Here is a 15,527-nt window from a genome sequence, read left to right as displayed (position 1 = left end):
TCAGAAAACAGTTACTTAATCCCCAACTTTTTGCAATACCAGACAAAACACCCGGTAAGAGACTTCAAAGCTGGTTTGATGATGGTTTCACCCGCGTGGGACGCTGAGAAGTTTTTGTTGTTTGACTTATACTGCCACCTCATCTCGGTGTAATTAATTGATTTCTTCCCATGCCATTTCTCCCTGGACACGGAGAGCCGAACACCATCGATAACTGCAACATCTCGCGCGGACGTGCTCCACAGCAACTGCGGTACAGGCCGGTGGTGACACGAAGACGACTCCGCAGCCGCCGCAAGTCGTAACCACACCGACCCTGATCCTCCGGTGCACCGCTTTTTGTCGCCGCTGTATCGGAGCACTTTTATCCTCCACTGTATCTGTCATTGTTTCAGAGAAAACCTTAATGTGATACAATCCTCATCGTTTTTCCCGTGCAAGGTCGAACTTGTTTCTTACGAGCCCTTTATCAGCACGCTGAATTTGTAGCGTTATAAACTTATGAACCATGTACTCCCTCTAACACCAATCATTCTATACCAAGGTACACAATGGGGTGTGTAAAGAGCACCAGAACAAAGGCTGGATAGAGTCGGCATGTAAAGGAGACGAATTTAAGTCAGTCATAGGAGAGAGATGAACCTTGTGGTGCTAACGGGTAGGTTTTTTTAGTTGCTCGAATGATTTGGACGCAGTGTCCAGCCTTATATAGCCAGCGGGGTACAAGCTTACAGATAGCAAAGAGCCAAAGACAGTCTAAATCATAATGCCGTCCATAACTAATTGATAGACTAGTTGGGCAAAGCTACAAGAGAAGACAGTCTATTGCCCCAGTCAGCGGGTCAGTTCTATTGCCCAGGTACTATCCTCTTTCATTACTGAACAATGATAGACAAATCTTCTGATTTGAAAAATTACACTCGGTTCATCTGGCCCCAATGGTAGTTCACATAACTAGTTGATCGGATAGCCACCTGGCTAATTGATAGCCACGGTTGTTGCTTTCCGTGCTAGTGCCGCTGTCTCTTGTGCCCAGTGCCCATGCCCTCTCTCCTTAGCTGCATCCATCATGAGACGAAGAATCTCAATGGTGTTCTGAAGCTAGATAGCATGTACAAGCACTGCAAGCATTCCAGCAGCAAAACAAGGACACACAAAACTAACGCCGAAAATGTTTTAGACTACAGTTCAAACGTCCATGTGTATTTGTCTTGTTCCTGCCTTCCCGCACCAGAAAGGCTGCCGGAGAGGGGGAAACCAGATTGAACATTGTGGGGGGGAAAACAAGGAACGGAGTTAGGCATTTTCTAATTTAGTGTCACTATATCTTTTTGCAGCCAGTCAATCATGGCCCCATGAGACAACTATTGTGTACTGAACACAGCCGGACCAAAGGCAAGGAAGTCAGCAGAGACGATATTCTATCACAGGTCAGACCGTCAGAGAGAGAGAACATGGCGGTTTCTTATTATGATGATTGAATTGAACAGTGTCTAGCCTTATATATAGCCAGCTCCCCGCTGGGGTAGATACATCTGCGTCAAGAAAAATATGTAGATAACAAACCCAATCTTTTTTGCAACTCCTTTTTACTAGTTCAATGAAGCTAAAAGAGAAGATCACGGGGTCAACTTAATTACTTACTACTCCCTCTGTCCCAAAATAAGTGTCTCAAACTTAGTACAACCTATGTTTTTAAGGCGTCGCCTAAGCGTCGCCTAGTCGTCGCCTAAGCGTCAAGGCGCCCCAGGATGGCAAGGCGTCTACCCCGCCTTAGACAGACATGAAGTGTACGGCTGTGGCTGCCCTAGTTCTGGCTGCTCCTGGGGCTTGGAGATGACGGCCCGCTGTCTCCCGGCACCATGAAGAGGAGGGAGGACTGGGGGCTCCTGGGGCTTGCTGCTGTGAGGGAGAAGGGTGGGGCCATGAAGAGGAGGGAGGGAGGACCAGAAGGGTATGGCTTCGTGGCGGCTGTGGTGGGAAAGAAGGGAAGGAGATAGTGGAATTAGGTCACGGGGGTGTATATGGCCACTAGATGGGCTTTTGGGCCACTGGGAGGTGCATAAGTAGTGGCCCATCTCTCAGCCATTGCTCTTTTTCTAGTATTAATATGTGCAGACCTATTGATGACTCTTTTCCTGCAATGTTTAAGGCGTCGCCTTGCCTCGCCTTACCGCCTCGCCTTGGCGCTTAGGCGTCAGAGCGGCCCTCCTCCGCCTTATGACGCTTTACCGCCTTAAAAACATAGAGTACAACTTTGTATTAAAGTTAGTATAAAGTTGAGACACTTATTTTGGGACAGAAGGAGTATATGTAGTGTAATCTTCCATTAATGAATGAAGAGTATTCTCATGAAAGATTTGACAAAATCAACTGGGTCGTGGCTATTGATTTCCATGCTAGTGTCACTGTCTTTTGTGCAGCCGGCTGCATCCATGACTAGCAGAAGTTTTTGAACGATGTTCTGCACACCCTAGCATAATAAAGCTACAGCTAGATGATAAATAGTACTAGCCCCACATGCATTCTTCAAGCAACAGAAAAACAAGAAGGGGGAGGAAAAAACACCAACCAATGCGTTCCTTCACCATTTCTCCGACCATGCTGCAGCTGTTCCTGCTACTCTCCTTGGTCTCTCCCGCCACCTCATGCACCGAGCAGGAGAAGCATGCACTTCTCCAGTTCCTCACTGGGACGTCGGGAGATGGCACCCTCGCCACGTCCTGGCGCCATGAGACAGATTGCTGCAAGTGGGAAGGCATCATTTGCAATGGAGATGGGGCCGTCACTTAGATCTCCCTGGCATCTAAAGGACTTGAAGGGCGCATCTCGCCATCTCTCGCCGACCTCACAGGCTTGCTGCATGTCAACCTTTCGCACAACTCCTTCTCCAGAGGCCTTCCAGTGGAGCTCATGTCCTCCAGCAGCATCATCGCCCTTGACGTCAGCTTCAACCGGCTAAATGGAACGCTGCACGAGCTGCCGTCTTCAATCACCACAGACCGGCCTCTGCAGGTACTCAACGTCTCAAGCAACCAGTTCAGCTTAGAACTTCCATCAGCCACATGGAAGATGATGAAGAATCTAAACGCGTTCAACGCCAGCAATAACAGCTTCACTGGGCACATACCGTCTTCTCTTTGCCTTGGCTCGCCATCTTTGGCTTTGCTTGACCTCTGTCACAACCAATTAAGTGGCGACATTCCGAACACATTAGGTAATTGCTCCAAGCTCAAAATGCTCAAGGCCGGTAACAACCACCTAAGTGGGATTCTCCCTGTTGAAATCTTCCACACTACCTCGCTGGAGTACCTGTCCTTCCCCAACAATGGTTTGCAAGGAGAACTTGATGGAGAACAAATGGTCAAACTCACTAATCTAGCTACTCTTGACCTTGGAGGGAACCACATCAGTGGCAACATCCCAGAATCGATAGGTCAGCTCAGGAGGTTGGAGAAGCTTCATTTGGGTAACAATAACATGTCTGGCGAGCTGCCATCAACTCTTGGCAACTGCACAAATCTCAAAACCATCGATCTGAAGATCAACAACTTCAGTGGAGATCTAAGCAAGGTAAACTTCTCAACCCTGCAGAATCTAAGAAGTATAGATCTCATGATGAATCGTCTCTGTGGCATAGTGCCAGAAAGCATTTACCCATGCAGCATGTTGACTGCACTGCGGCTATCAGGCAACCATTTCCATGGTGAGATCTCACCAAGAATAGGCAATCTGAAGCATCTGTCCTTCCTATCACTTGGTAGTAACTCCTTTACAAATATCATGAAAGCTTTGCATGTCCTTAAGAGCTGCAGGAACATCAGCACCTTGCTTATTGGCAGAAACTTCATGAATGAGGCCATGCCACAAGATGAAACCATTGACGGTTTTCAGAATCTTCAGTTTCTCGTCATGCACCATTGTTCGTTGACTGGAAGGATACCTACTTGGTTATCAAAGTTCACAAGTCTGAAGGTACTCTTATTATCTAGTAATCAACTCACCGGACCAATACCGCACCAATACCAAGCTGGATCAACTCCCTAAACCACCTCTTTGGACTGGACGTATCAAACAACAGTCTTACTGGGAAAATTCCAATGACCTTGATGGAGATGCCAATGCTAAAATCAGACAAGCCTGCCACATATTTGGACCCAAGCCTCCTTGATCTACCAATTTATGTGGACGATGTCAATGCTAAACTTCAGTGCCGCATGGGCAGTGCTTGGCCCAAAGGGCTGAATCTCGGTAAGAATAAATTCAGAGGTATGATCCCCCAAGAGATTGGTCATCTGAAAGCACTCACTTACCTAAACTTGAGTTTCAACAACTTTTATGGAGAGATCCCACAATCAATCTGCAAGCTCACGAACCTCCAGGGGCTAGATTTGTCTAATAACCACCTCACTGGTGCAATCCCTGTGCCGTTGGATAATCTTCACTTCCTTTCGCGATTCAATGTTTCTGACAACGACCTAGAAGGATCTATTCCAACAGAAGGGCAGCTAAGCACGTTTCAGGCTTCTAGTTTTGACGGGAACCCAAAGCTGTGCGGCTCGGTGCTTATTAACCATTGCAGTTCAGTTGAAGCAGCTCCCGTCTCCATCATCTCTGCAAAACAATGCAGCGAAAAGATCATCTTCGCGATTGCATTTGGTGTGTTCTTTGGGGTTGGAGTGCTATATGATCAGTTAGTATTATTCAGATATTTTGGCTAAGCCCACTTCAACTGTAATATGGTTAGTATGATGTATGCAATGGATAAGGTAATTTGCATATTGTTAGCTTGCTGAATAATACAGGTACATGATGTTTGCTTTTCTAGCTAGGAAACCTGTTAAGAGCTGTACGAAGATGGCTGCTGGTATAACAAATTGTCCTCTTCGCTGACAAAGTTGCAGCATCAATAGCTCTAACTTTTGACTTAACAAATTTCCAAGCTAGAATACAAAGAAAATAGAAAACTGGGCGAATTACCTCCGAGTCGTGGATCGACGGATTGTATGAGCTACACCGGTCGCCAGTCGCCGGTTCGCCAGCTTCCGCGGCTTGCTATACCAGCCCACGGGGCCAACTTGTGCAGCCGGCAGACCATGGGGCCAACTTGACCATGGCCCAGTGCCCATGCCCTCTCTCCTTAGCTGCATTCATCATGAGACGAAGAATCTCAATGGTGTTCTGAAGCTAGATAGCATGTACAAGCACTGCAAGCATTCCAGCAGCAAAACAAGGACACACAAAACTAACGCCGAAAATGTTTTAGACTACAGTTCAAACGTCCATGTGTATTTGTCTTGTTCCTGCCTTCCCGCACCAGAAAGGCTGCCGGAGAGGGGGAAACCAGATTGAACATTGTGGGGGGGAAAACAAGGAACGGAGTTAGGCATTTTCTAATTTAGTGTCACTATATCTTTTTGCAGCCAGTCAATCATGGCCCCATGAGACAACTATTGTGTACTGAACACAGCCGGACCAAAGGCAAGGAAGTCAGCAGAGACGATATTCTATCACAGGTCAGACCGTCAGAGAGAGAGAACATGGCGGTTTCTTATTATGATGATTGAATTGAACAGTGTCTAGCCTTATATATAGCCAGCTCCCCGCTGGGGTAGATACATCTGCGTCAAGAAAAATATGTAGATAACAAACCCAATCTTTTTTGCAACTCCTTTTTACTAGTTCAATGAAGCTAAAAGAGAAGATCACGGGGTCAGCTTAATTACTTACTATGTGTAGTGTAATCTTCCATTAATGAATAAAGACTATTCTCATGAAAGATTTGACAAAGTCAACTGGGTCGTGGCTATTGATTTCCATGCTAGTGTTGCTGTCTTTTGTGCAGACGACTGCATCCATGACTTGCAGAATTTTCAGAACGGTGTTCTGCACACCCTAGCATAATAAAGCTACAGCTAGATGATAAATAGTACTCCTTCAGTCCGGAATTACTTGTCGCAGAAATGGATAGAAGTGGGTGTATCTAGAACTAAAATACATCTAGATACATCTATTTCTTTGACAAGTATTTCCGGACGGAGGGAGTACTAGCCCCACATGCATTCTTCAAGCAACAGAAAAAAAATAAGGGGGAGGAAAAAACAGCAACCAATGTGTTCCTTCACCATTCCTCTGGCCGTGCCGCAGCTGTTCCTGCTACTCTCCTTGGCCTCTCCCGCCACCTCATGCACCGAGCAGGAGAAGCATGCACTTCTCCAGTTCCTCGCTGGGACGTCGGGAGATGGCACCCTCGCCGCGTCGTGGCGCCATGAGACTGACTGCTGCGAGTGGGAAGGAATCATTTGCAATGGAGATGGGGCCGTCACTGAGATCTCCCTGGCATCTAAAGGACTTGAAGGGTGCATCTCACCATCTCTCGCCGACCTCACAGGCTTGCTGCATGTCAACCTTTCGCACAACTCCTTCTCCAGTGGCCTTCCGCTGGAGCTCATGTCCTCCAGCAGCAGCATCGCCCTTGACGTTAACTTCAACCGGCTAAATAGAACGCTGCAAGAGCTGCCGTCTTCGATCACCACAGACCGGCCTCTGCAGGTACTCAACGTCTCAAGCAACCAGTTCAGCTTAGAACTTCCATCAGCCACATGGAAGATGATGAAGAACCTAATCGCGTTCAACGCCAGCAAAAACAGCTTCACTGGGCACATACCGTCTTCTCTTTGCCTTGGCTCGCCATCTTTGGCTTTGCTTGACCTCTGTCACAACCAATTAAGTGGCGACATTCCGAACACACTGGGTAATTGCTCCAAGCTCAAAGTGCTCAAGGCTGGCAACAACCACCTAAGTGGGATTCTCCCTGTTGAAATCTTCCACGCTACCTCGCTGGAGTACCTCTCCTTCCCCAACAATGGTTTGCAAGGAGAACTTGATGGAGCACAAATGGTCAAACTCAGTAATCTAGCTACTCTTGACCTTGGAGAGAACCACATCAGTGGCAACATCCCAGAATCGATAGGTCAGCTCAGGAGGCTGGAGAAGCTCCATTTGGGTAACAACAACATGCCTGAGGAGCTGCCATCAACTATGGGCAACTGCACAAATCTCAAAACCATCGATCTGAAGATCAACAACTTCAGTGGAGATCTAGGCAAGGTAAACTTCTCAACCCTGCAGAATCTAAGAAGTTTAGATCTCATGAGGAATCGTCTCGGTGGCATAGTGCCAGAAAGCATTTACTCATGCAGCATGTTGACTGCACTGCGGCTGTCGGGCAACCATTTCCATGGTGAGATATCACCAAGAATAGGCAATCTGAAGCATCTATCCTTCCTATCACTTGGTAGTAACTCCTTTACAAATATCATGAAAGCTTTGCATGCCCTTAAGAGCTGCAGGAACATCAGCAAAAATAAGTAAACTGTTTTGGTTGGGTGGAAGCTTATAAGCACATTTAGCCATAACTAAAGCCTAACCAAACACCCATGCAGCTTTGCAGCCAAGTTCACATGCATGTGAACCATGGTAAAACCACCTTGTTTTGGTCAAGAAAGGTAATTAAATGGTGTTATGTGTTCTAACTAGTTTTAAGATATGTTTGGATTGCGACCAAAGTACATTTTTTTTAGATGATCAAAATGTTGGTCTTTCTTGGATAGGAACCAACTCTTTGGTATGCCAATGCGGCAATACTCCTTTACCAATCTATTGCGTTTTGTAGTCAATGTTGGCCAATCCGTTGGCAAGCAAAACCTCAACCGAAATTTTGGCTAGCCAATTTTTTGGTAGGGTAAATATGGGCACAAACCAAACAGACCCTTACACCGACACTAGTTTTAGAAGAGGATGAACTGTTTACACAGTTTGCACATGAAAAGGAACCCAAACAGCAGAATGGTGATCCAAGCAAGCAGGAAAAATACTTCAGCTGCTTTGGAAGAGAGTCCATATCCATGGGAAAGATTCCCCCCACCCCCACCCTCACGGTATGTGGAATACAACAGAGAAAGTGCCATTTGTCCAGAAGAATGTGTGTTGGCAGGCGCATGTATAATCGATCATAACTATGAAGAGGAGTAGCTTTGGCAACAAAACGTGTCTAAGTTCACAAATAACAATGGAGAAATATGACAACAATATTGCTGCAGACTGCATCTGAGGCCAAATTAGCCGCCTGAAAATAATTAGCTAGCAAGAGAGGTTGGCAGTGCATGAAGCAAATTTAAAAAAAAAAGGAATTGTCATTAGGATATCCTGAAAAGGACTTAATCAAGAACAATTGTTTACCAGGTGAACTCGAGCTGCTGAGTAGTGAAAGCAGGAATGTCTATATCATGTGCAGACATCTACATGCTGTTTTTTTTTGTCCAAAAAGGAAAATGACAAGAGGAAAAACAGACATATGGAGTTGAAGCTCAACGCTTCTTTGCCACAAAAGAACAGATGAACAATCCATGGGCTCTCTTTGTGCATCTGAAATATATCCATTAATGGATGATGCATATGTGCCTTTGATACTGCTTTTGTTCCAGGACCTCTCCCAAGGAAATGAGTAAATAAGATTTCTGGGGAACTAACAGGAAGCATGAGGAAAAGCACAACCATAAAGCAGTTTTCAAACTGAAATGATGGGTATTAATTCATACAGCTGGCGGAAAATGACCTCCCATAACAATTATTGAGCAGAATATCTCCCATGGACATGAATCACGTTTCCAAATTTAGGTTGGTACCACCTGGGACAAATCTAGGTTCGTACCCCCTGGGCCAAAAACTAGGTTCATACCCCCTGGGCCCTCATTAGCTCATGCCGTAAACATGCGGTAGTAAGTCTGTAGAGGAGACCACCACCCACTGGGCCCTGGACAAATCTATGCACTCTTGAGCAGCGATGCAATGAATAGGTCAGGCAAGAAGATGACTAAACTAGTAATTAACCTTAGTCTCTTCAGGCATTTAAACTTAAACATGAAACTTGGGGCAGTGAGATAATAGATTGATTTCTTGCTACTTGAAAATTTTGGACTAATTGGTAGCTATTAATCCATCCATAACTAGGTGATAGCTTTATAAACTAGTTTACAGGGTTTTACTATAGCTATAATGGGTAGGTATGGATGTTGCTTTCCTATGCTAGTGCCACTGTCTTTTGGTGCACCGACCGGTCATGGCCCCAGGCACTGAGGTGCACCCATGACAAGAAATAGAGAATCTTATGAATGGTGTTCAGTAGCTCTGACATGCAACTAAATCCACTGCTATATGATAACTATCCAGCACTGCATGCACTATTCAAGCAATAGCAAAACAAGAAGGGGGAAGAACACTAACCAATGTGTTCATTCCCTGTTCCTCCGGTCGTGCTGCAGCTGTTCCTGCTGCTCTTCTTGGCCTCTCCGGCCACCGCATGCACCGAGCAGGAGAAGCGCAACCTCCTACGGTTCCTTGACGGGCTGTCGTGTGATGGTGGCCTCGCCACATCATGGCGTAACAATGGCACGGACTGCTGCAAGTGGGAAGGCATCTCCTGCAATGGAGATGGGGCCGTCACCGGGGTCTCCCTGGAGTCTAAAGGACTTGAAGGGCCCATCTCGCCATTCCTCACCAACCTCACCAGCCTGCTGCGCGTCAACCTCTCGCACAACTCGTTCTCCGATGGTCTTCCGGCGGAGCTCATGTTCTCCGGAAGCATCATCGTCCTCGATCTCAGCTTCAACCGGCTCAACGGACCGCTGCCCGAGCTTCCGCCTTTTCTTACCACCGACCGGCCTCTGCAAGTACTCAACATCTCAAGCAACCAGTTCAGCTCACAATTTCCATCAGCCACATGGAAGGTGATAAACAGTCTGATTGCGCTCAACGCCAGCAATAACAGCTTCACTGGGAACATGCCATCTTCTCTCTGCCTTGGGTCACCATATTTAGCATTGCTTGACCTCTGTTACAACCAATTGAGTGGTGACATACCAAACACGTTGGGTAATTGTTCCAAGCTCAAAGTGCTCAAGGCTGGCAACAACAACCTAAGTGGGATTCTCCCTGTTGAAACCTTCCACGCTACCTTGCTGGAGTACCTCTCCTTCCCCAACAATGGTTTACAAGGAGAACTTGATGGAGCACATATTGTCAAAGTCAGCAATCTAGCTACTCTTGACCTTGGAGGGAATCACTTCAGTGGCAAGATTCCGGAGTCGATATATCTGCTCAAGAGGCTGGAGGAGCTGCATTTAGGTAGCAATAACATGTCTGGGGAGCTGCCATCAACTCTGGGCAACTGTACAAATCTCAAAACCATCGATCTGAAGATCAACAACTTCAGTGGAGATCTAGGCAAGGTAAACTTCTCCACCCTGCAGAATCTAAGAAGTTTAGATCTCATGAGGAATAATTTCAGTGGCATAATTCCAGAAAGCATTTACTCATGCAGCAATTTGGCTGCACTGAGACTGTCGGCCAACCATTTCCATGGTGAGATCTCACCGAGAATAGGCAATCTGAAGCACCTGTCCTTCCTATCACTTGTTAGAAACTCCTTCACAAACATCAAAAAAGCTTTGCACGCCCTTAAGAGCTGCAGGAACATCAGCACTCTGCTTATTGGCACAAACTTCATGAATGAGGCCATGCCACAAGATGAAACCATTGACGGTTTTCAGAATCTTCAGTTTCTGTCCATGCAGCAGTGTTCGTTTACTGGAAGGATACCTACTTGGTTATCAAAGCTCACAAGTCTGAAGATACTAGTGTTATCTAATAATCAACTCACTGGACCAATGCCAAGCTGGAACAACTCCATAAACCACCTCTTCCATCTGGACGTATCAAACAACAGTCTTTCTGGGGAAATCCCAATCGCCTTGATGGAGATGGCAATGCTAAAATCAGACAAGCCTGCCATCTATTTGGACCCAGACCTCCCTGATCTACCAATATATATGAATCCATCACTTCAGTACCGCATGGGCAGTTCTTGGCCTAAAGTGCTGAATCTCAGTAAAAATAAATTCACAGGCGTGATCCCACAAGAGATTGGTCATCTGAAAGCACTCCTTTACCTAAACTTGAGTTTCAACAAATTTTATGGAGAGATCCCACAATCAATCTGCAACATCAGGAACCTCCAGGTGCTAGATTTGTCAATAACCATCTCACCGGTGCAATCCCTGTGGCATTGGAGAATCTTCACTTCCTTTCGCAGTTCAACGTTTCTAACAACGACCTAGAAGGATCTATTCCAGCAAAAGGCCAGCTGAGCACCTTTCAGACGTCCAGCTTTGACGGGAACCCAAAGCTGTGCGGCTCTGTGCTTATTAACCATTGCAGTTCAGTTGAAGCGGCTCCCGTCTCCATCATCCCTGCAAAATAATGCAGCGATAAGGTCATCTTCGTGATTGCATTTGGTGTGTTCTTTGGGGTTGGAGTGCTATATGATCAGTTAGTATTATTCAGATACTTTGGATAAGCCCACATCAACTGTAATATGATCTTGTATTATGTATGCAATGGATAAGGTAGTTTGCATATTGCTAGCTTGCTGAATAATATTATTCAGATGTTTGTGTTTCTAACTAGCAGACTTGTTAAGAGCTGTACGAAGATGGCTGCCGGTATAAGCCACAGGTCTACTTGGCTGACAAAGTTTGCAGGATCAGTAGCTCTAACTTTTGGCTTAACAAATAGTCAAATACTAGTAATTGCGGTTAACTCCACCTCGATTCCTAAGCGAGAACACTAATAAAATAGAGAACTGGGCGAGTTACCTCCGAGTCGCGGATCGACGGATCGTATGAGCTACACCGGCCGCCAGCCGCCGGTTCGCCAGCTTCCGCGGCTTGCTGTTTGATTTCGGCCGCCCAACTCGCCGGGTGACTGGGAGGGGCTGCGAAGATGTTCCCCGGCAGGCTGCGAAGATCCGCTAGCAAGTGGGGAGGGGAGGGGCTGGGAGTATGTTCGATGGCTTCAGCGGGGCGCGCACCGGAATCCAGGGAGAAGGTGGCACCAGCGGCGGCGCAGCAGTGCAATGGGGGAATATTTGCCAGTCGCGAAGGTTGGGCTTAGAGTTTTTTTTTTTTTTTGAGCGAGGGCTTGGATTTTCTGGATTGCCCAAATCTGTCCGGAACCAGCCCGGCTTATAACTGGGCTCAGACGTCGCTTATAACTGGGCTTCGAAACCAGCCCAGTTGAGCTTCATTTTCAAGTTAAAAATTAGAGCAAATTCTCATTTTCACCCCATCTTTTAGCATTTCTTACAGTAATTGTCTCATTTAGGAGTAAGAGATCTTCAACTGTTACTGATTTAGGGCCCCTTTAGGTTACAGGAACTTTTAGGAATTCTAAAGGATAGTAATTTCGTAGGAAAATGTTCTTTGAGGCCTTTGGTTTGTAGCAATATAATCTTATTCCTTATTCCTATAGAAGATAGGAGTCAATTCTTTGCATTCAAAGAAAAAAAATAACCTAGACATAATGGAAAAAAAAATCTTACCACATGAACCAAATGTCATTTCTTGTTTCATACGATTTGAGATACATGTCATCACTTATGGTTTTTCTATTCACTTGATATTCATATACTATGAACCAAAGAAGGTCCCTGCACACCGGCTAGCCCGTGGATCCGCGTCCCCTCTTCTTGCGCTCCGGCGGCAGGCGGTTGGAGGAGAATTTCGATGCCTCGACTCCGACTAGTAGTTTAGGTTAGGGTTTTTAGTCCTCGCAGGACGGTGTGCAAGCGGATGACAGCACCTCTTCTTTGAGTAGGTCTTCTGAGCTCCGATCCTCCTCGAGTGTGTCCTTCTGGACGGAACCAACAGAGTGCCAACGTAAATTCCTGTCGTCTCCTTGGGCGCTGAGGTTAGGGTTTCTCATCATCTGTTTGCGATGATGAGATCTGATGCCAAGCACGTCAGATCAATTCAGGGTTCAAGCGAAGTCGTCTAAGATGTGTTTTAGGGTTTCAAGGTCTTAGGGTGAGAACTTAACTATGATAAGGGCGTCGTCCCATGTATTCTATTGTCGTTGGTGGTAGGTAGTTGTAAATGGATAGGAGAGAGAATTGTGACTATAATTTTTATTTATTAGTTGTTGAAGAATATCAACAACAATAATGAAGAGATAAGGTGAAAGGGGCTTGCCTTGTCTCATATCGTTCTGCCTGTAGAAAGGATGGTTTCTACCAAAAAATGGTTGGAAACCACAAAGTCTTAGAGTGGATATAAGTGAGGTCCAAGAAACTGAGTCGAATGTTTTTTGAAAGTCAAGCTTAATGACCATGGGTTGCTCCTTCCTACCATGGCAAGACTTGATGAGGTAGGCAACAAACATAACGTGCTCCACGATATTTCTACCATCAATAAAACCCATTTGATCGCCGTGGACTAGAAATGGGATGACGGTTGGTAGTTTTTGTGTGGCAGAATGTGAGTACCTGGAGTGTTTCCCACATACCCTCTTGAAAACTGGGAAAACCATATATACTAGTGTAATATCTAGCTTTACAAGTGCACATAATTCATGAAAGATATTATGCATGATTAACATCTCGTGTTCTCGGGACAAGAAATAACTTCTCCTTCCGACGCATCGTCATGCCAAACACATCAGTCATATCCAGGTCCTCTTGCCGCATGCCGTCCGGGAGCTCCCAATCATAACAATAGACAAGGTTGGCAAGCATGATCTCCACAGACGCCATCCCAAAATTTATCCCGGGACATATCCTTCGGCCAGCTCCAAACGGCAGAAACTGAAAATCCCTCCCTTTGAAGTCGGGGGACACGACGTCCACAAACCTCTCCGGCATGAACTTGTCGGCAGCCTCCCACGATCCAGGGTCTCTACCAAGAGCCCAAGCGTTTACGATGACACGGGTTCTGGCGGGGACTTTATAGCCGTCGATGTCGCATTCGGTCATGGAGAGGTGCGGGAGGAGGAGCGGCAGCGGTGGGTGTAGCCGGAGCGTTTCCTTCACGGTGGCCTTTAGGTAGGCCATGCTGGCCAAGTCGTCCTCGGTCACCATTTGTTGGCCCTTGGGTGTCTTTTCCCTCACCTCAGCTTGAAGTTTGGCCATGAGGTTCGGCTTTCGCATGAGCTCAGCCATGGCGCACTCAAGAACTATGTATGACGTATCTGTGCCTGCCACAAACATGTCCTGTGTATGGGTTCAAACTGAAGCGTCAGCACACTTAAAATATGACCACATTTAATTACCATAATAAGCTAGCTACGTATGAGACGAGATTTACCATCAGTATGGCCTTGATATGCTGTCTGGTGAGACTGTACTCCTCCTGAAGACTGAGGAGCACATCGACGAAGTCTGTCTCTTGATCTTCTTGCTGATCGTGCTTGTGGTGTTGCTCCTGTGCCGATGCTTTGCTGACATGGTCGTCGATGATCTTGTCGAGCAGCTCGTCCCATTTCCTCTTCAACTGACTGTTCTTGGCGAAAACCACTCGCGTGAGCACGCCCACCTTGGCCAGGCCCGGGAAGTAGTCCAGCAGGCTGAACCCGCCAAACGCGGCCACGTTCCCGTCGATCGCCTCCCTGAACAGCTCGTTCCGGCCTTCCTCCCGGAAGAACTTCCCGGACACGGCGCGGCACGCTATGTCGTTGGTGAAGCTGCCGAGCAGCCTCGTCATGTCCACGGGGGCGCCGGCGGCCGCCGCGCCCTGGATCTTGGCCATCACCAGGCGCGCCTCCCCCTCGCGGCCGCGGCGGAGCGAGTGCAGCTTCCTGGCGCTGAGCAGGTGCGTGGTGACCAGCCTCCTGGCCTGCCGCCAGAACTCGCCGTAGGGGGCGAAGGCGACGTCGGCGCCGCCGTCCAGGAGGGCGTCGACGAGCGCGTTCGGAGGCCGCGAGGCGAAGACGTGGTCCTGCGTGCGCAGGACCGCCTCGGCGGCGCGCGGGGAGGAGACGACGAGGGCGCGCGTCTGGCCGAGGCGGAGGAGCATGAGGCCGCCGTCGCCGTGCTTGGCGGCGAGGATGGCGAGGGAGACGTGCGGGTCGGGGCCGACCAGGTGCAGGTGGCCGATGAGAGGGAGCTTGTTCGGAGGCGAAGGGAGGGGACGGCCCCCATGGTTGTCCGCTGCGGCTCGCTCGCCGGCCGGTCTCGTGCTTGTTGCCCGGAGGAGGATCACCAGAGGGATGAGCAAGAGATAGAGCAATAGTGCTTGGGGAGATAAGAGCAGTGGTAGCACTGTTTGAGCCGCCATGGCCTGCTTGTAGCACCCTCCCTTGGTGTCGTATTTGTAGCTGGTCGACAAGAGTGATCACTGTGATCTTCTGACCACGACTGGATGCGTAGCCCATGCTCGCGATTTGCTACGTGACAATGAGGTTTGGACTTTGGAGTTTGGTGCGTGTCCTTCTCCACTTCTGTTCATCGTTTAGTGGTGGTGGACTTGAATTTCTCCATCGATGGACATGCGCGGCGCAACCATGATCACATATGTACGTATCTTATCCACCTGCCAATGCATGGGAAATATGTTTTTCCTTCCTTCTGCAATAGTTACATGTAAGTTGACTAAATTTACAATTTGGGTAAGTTAATTTCGTGGAAGGAGAAAGTA

At 47.4% G+C, this 15,527-nt stretch overlaps 2 protein-coding genes and 2 pseudogenes across 2 annotated transcripts; 3 read left to right on the top strand and 1 right to left on the bottom strand.

The window, feature by feature from the left end:
* Positions 1–2,574: 2,574 nt before the first annotated feature.
* On the top strand, positions 2,575–4,721 carry LOC119322754 (annotated as a pseudogene).
* Positions 4,722–5,564: 843 nt separating this feature from the next.
* On the top strand, positions 5,565–7,374 carry LOC119321004 (receptor-like protein 2). Its single transcript, XM_037594870.1, has one exon. It carries the CDS (start codon positions 6,058–6,060, stop codon positions 7,372–7,374), a length of 1,317 nt encoding a protein of 438 aa, XP_037450767.1. The 5' UTR covers positions 5,565–6,057.
* Positions 7,375–9,090: 1,716 nt separating this feature from the next.
* Positions 9,091–11,567, top strand: LOC119322755 (annotated as a pseudogene).
* A 1,621-nt stretch (positions 11,568–13,188) lies between these two features.
* LOC119323585 (indole-2-monooxygenase-like) lies at positions 13,189–15,191 on the bottom strand. Its single transcript, XM_037597278.1, has 2 exons — positions 14,199–15,191; positions 13,189–14,104 (listed from the first exon to the last, which is right to left on the bottom strand). Exons 1-2 carry the CDS (start codon positions 15,165–15,167, stop codon positions 13,478–13,480), a joined length of 1,596 nt encoding a protein of 531 aa, XP_037453175.1. The 5' UTR covers positions 15,168–15,191; the 3' UTR covers positions 13,189–13,477.
* Positions 15,192–15,527: the final 336 nt, after the last annotated feature.

Source organism: Triticum dicoccoides, chromosome 6B (genome assembly GCF_002162155.2).
Source record: "Triticum dicoccoides isolate Atlit2015 ecotype Zavitan chromosome 6B, WEW_v2.0, whole genome shotgun sequence".
NCBI classification, from domain to species: Eukaryota; Viridiplantae; Streptophyta; class Magnoliopsida; order Poales; family Poaceae; genus Triticum; species Triticum dicoccoides.
The sequence above is the reverse complement of the archived record's forward strand: the minus strand, read 5'-3'. Positions and strand labels throughout refer to the sequence as shown.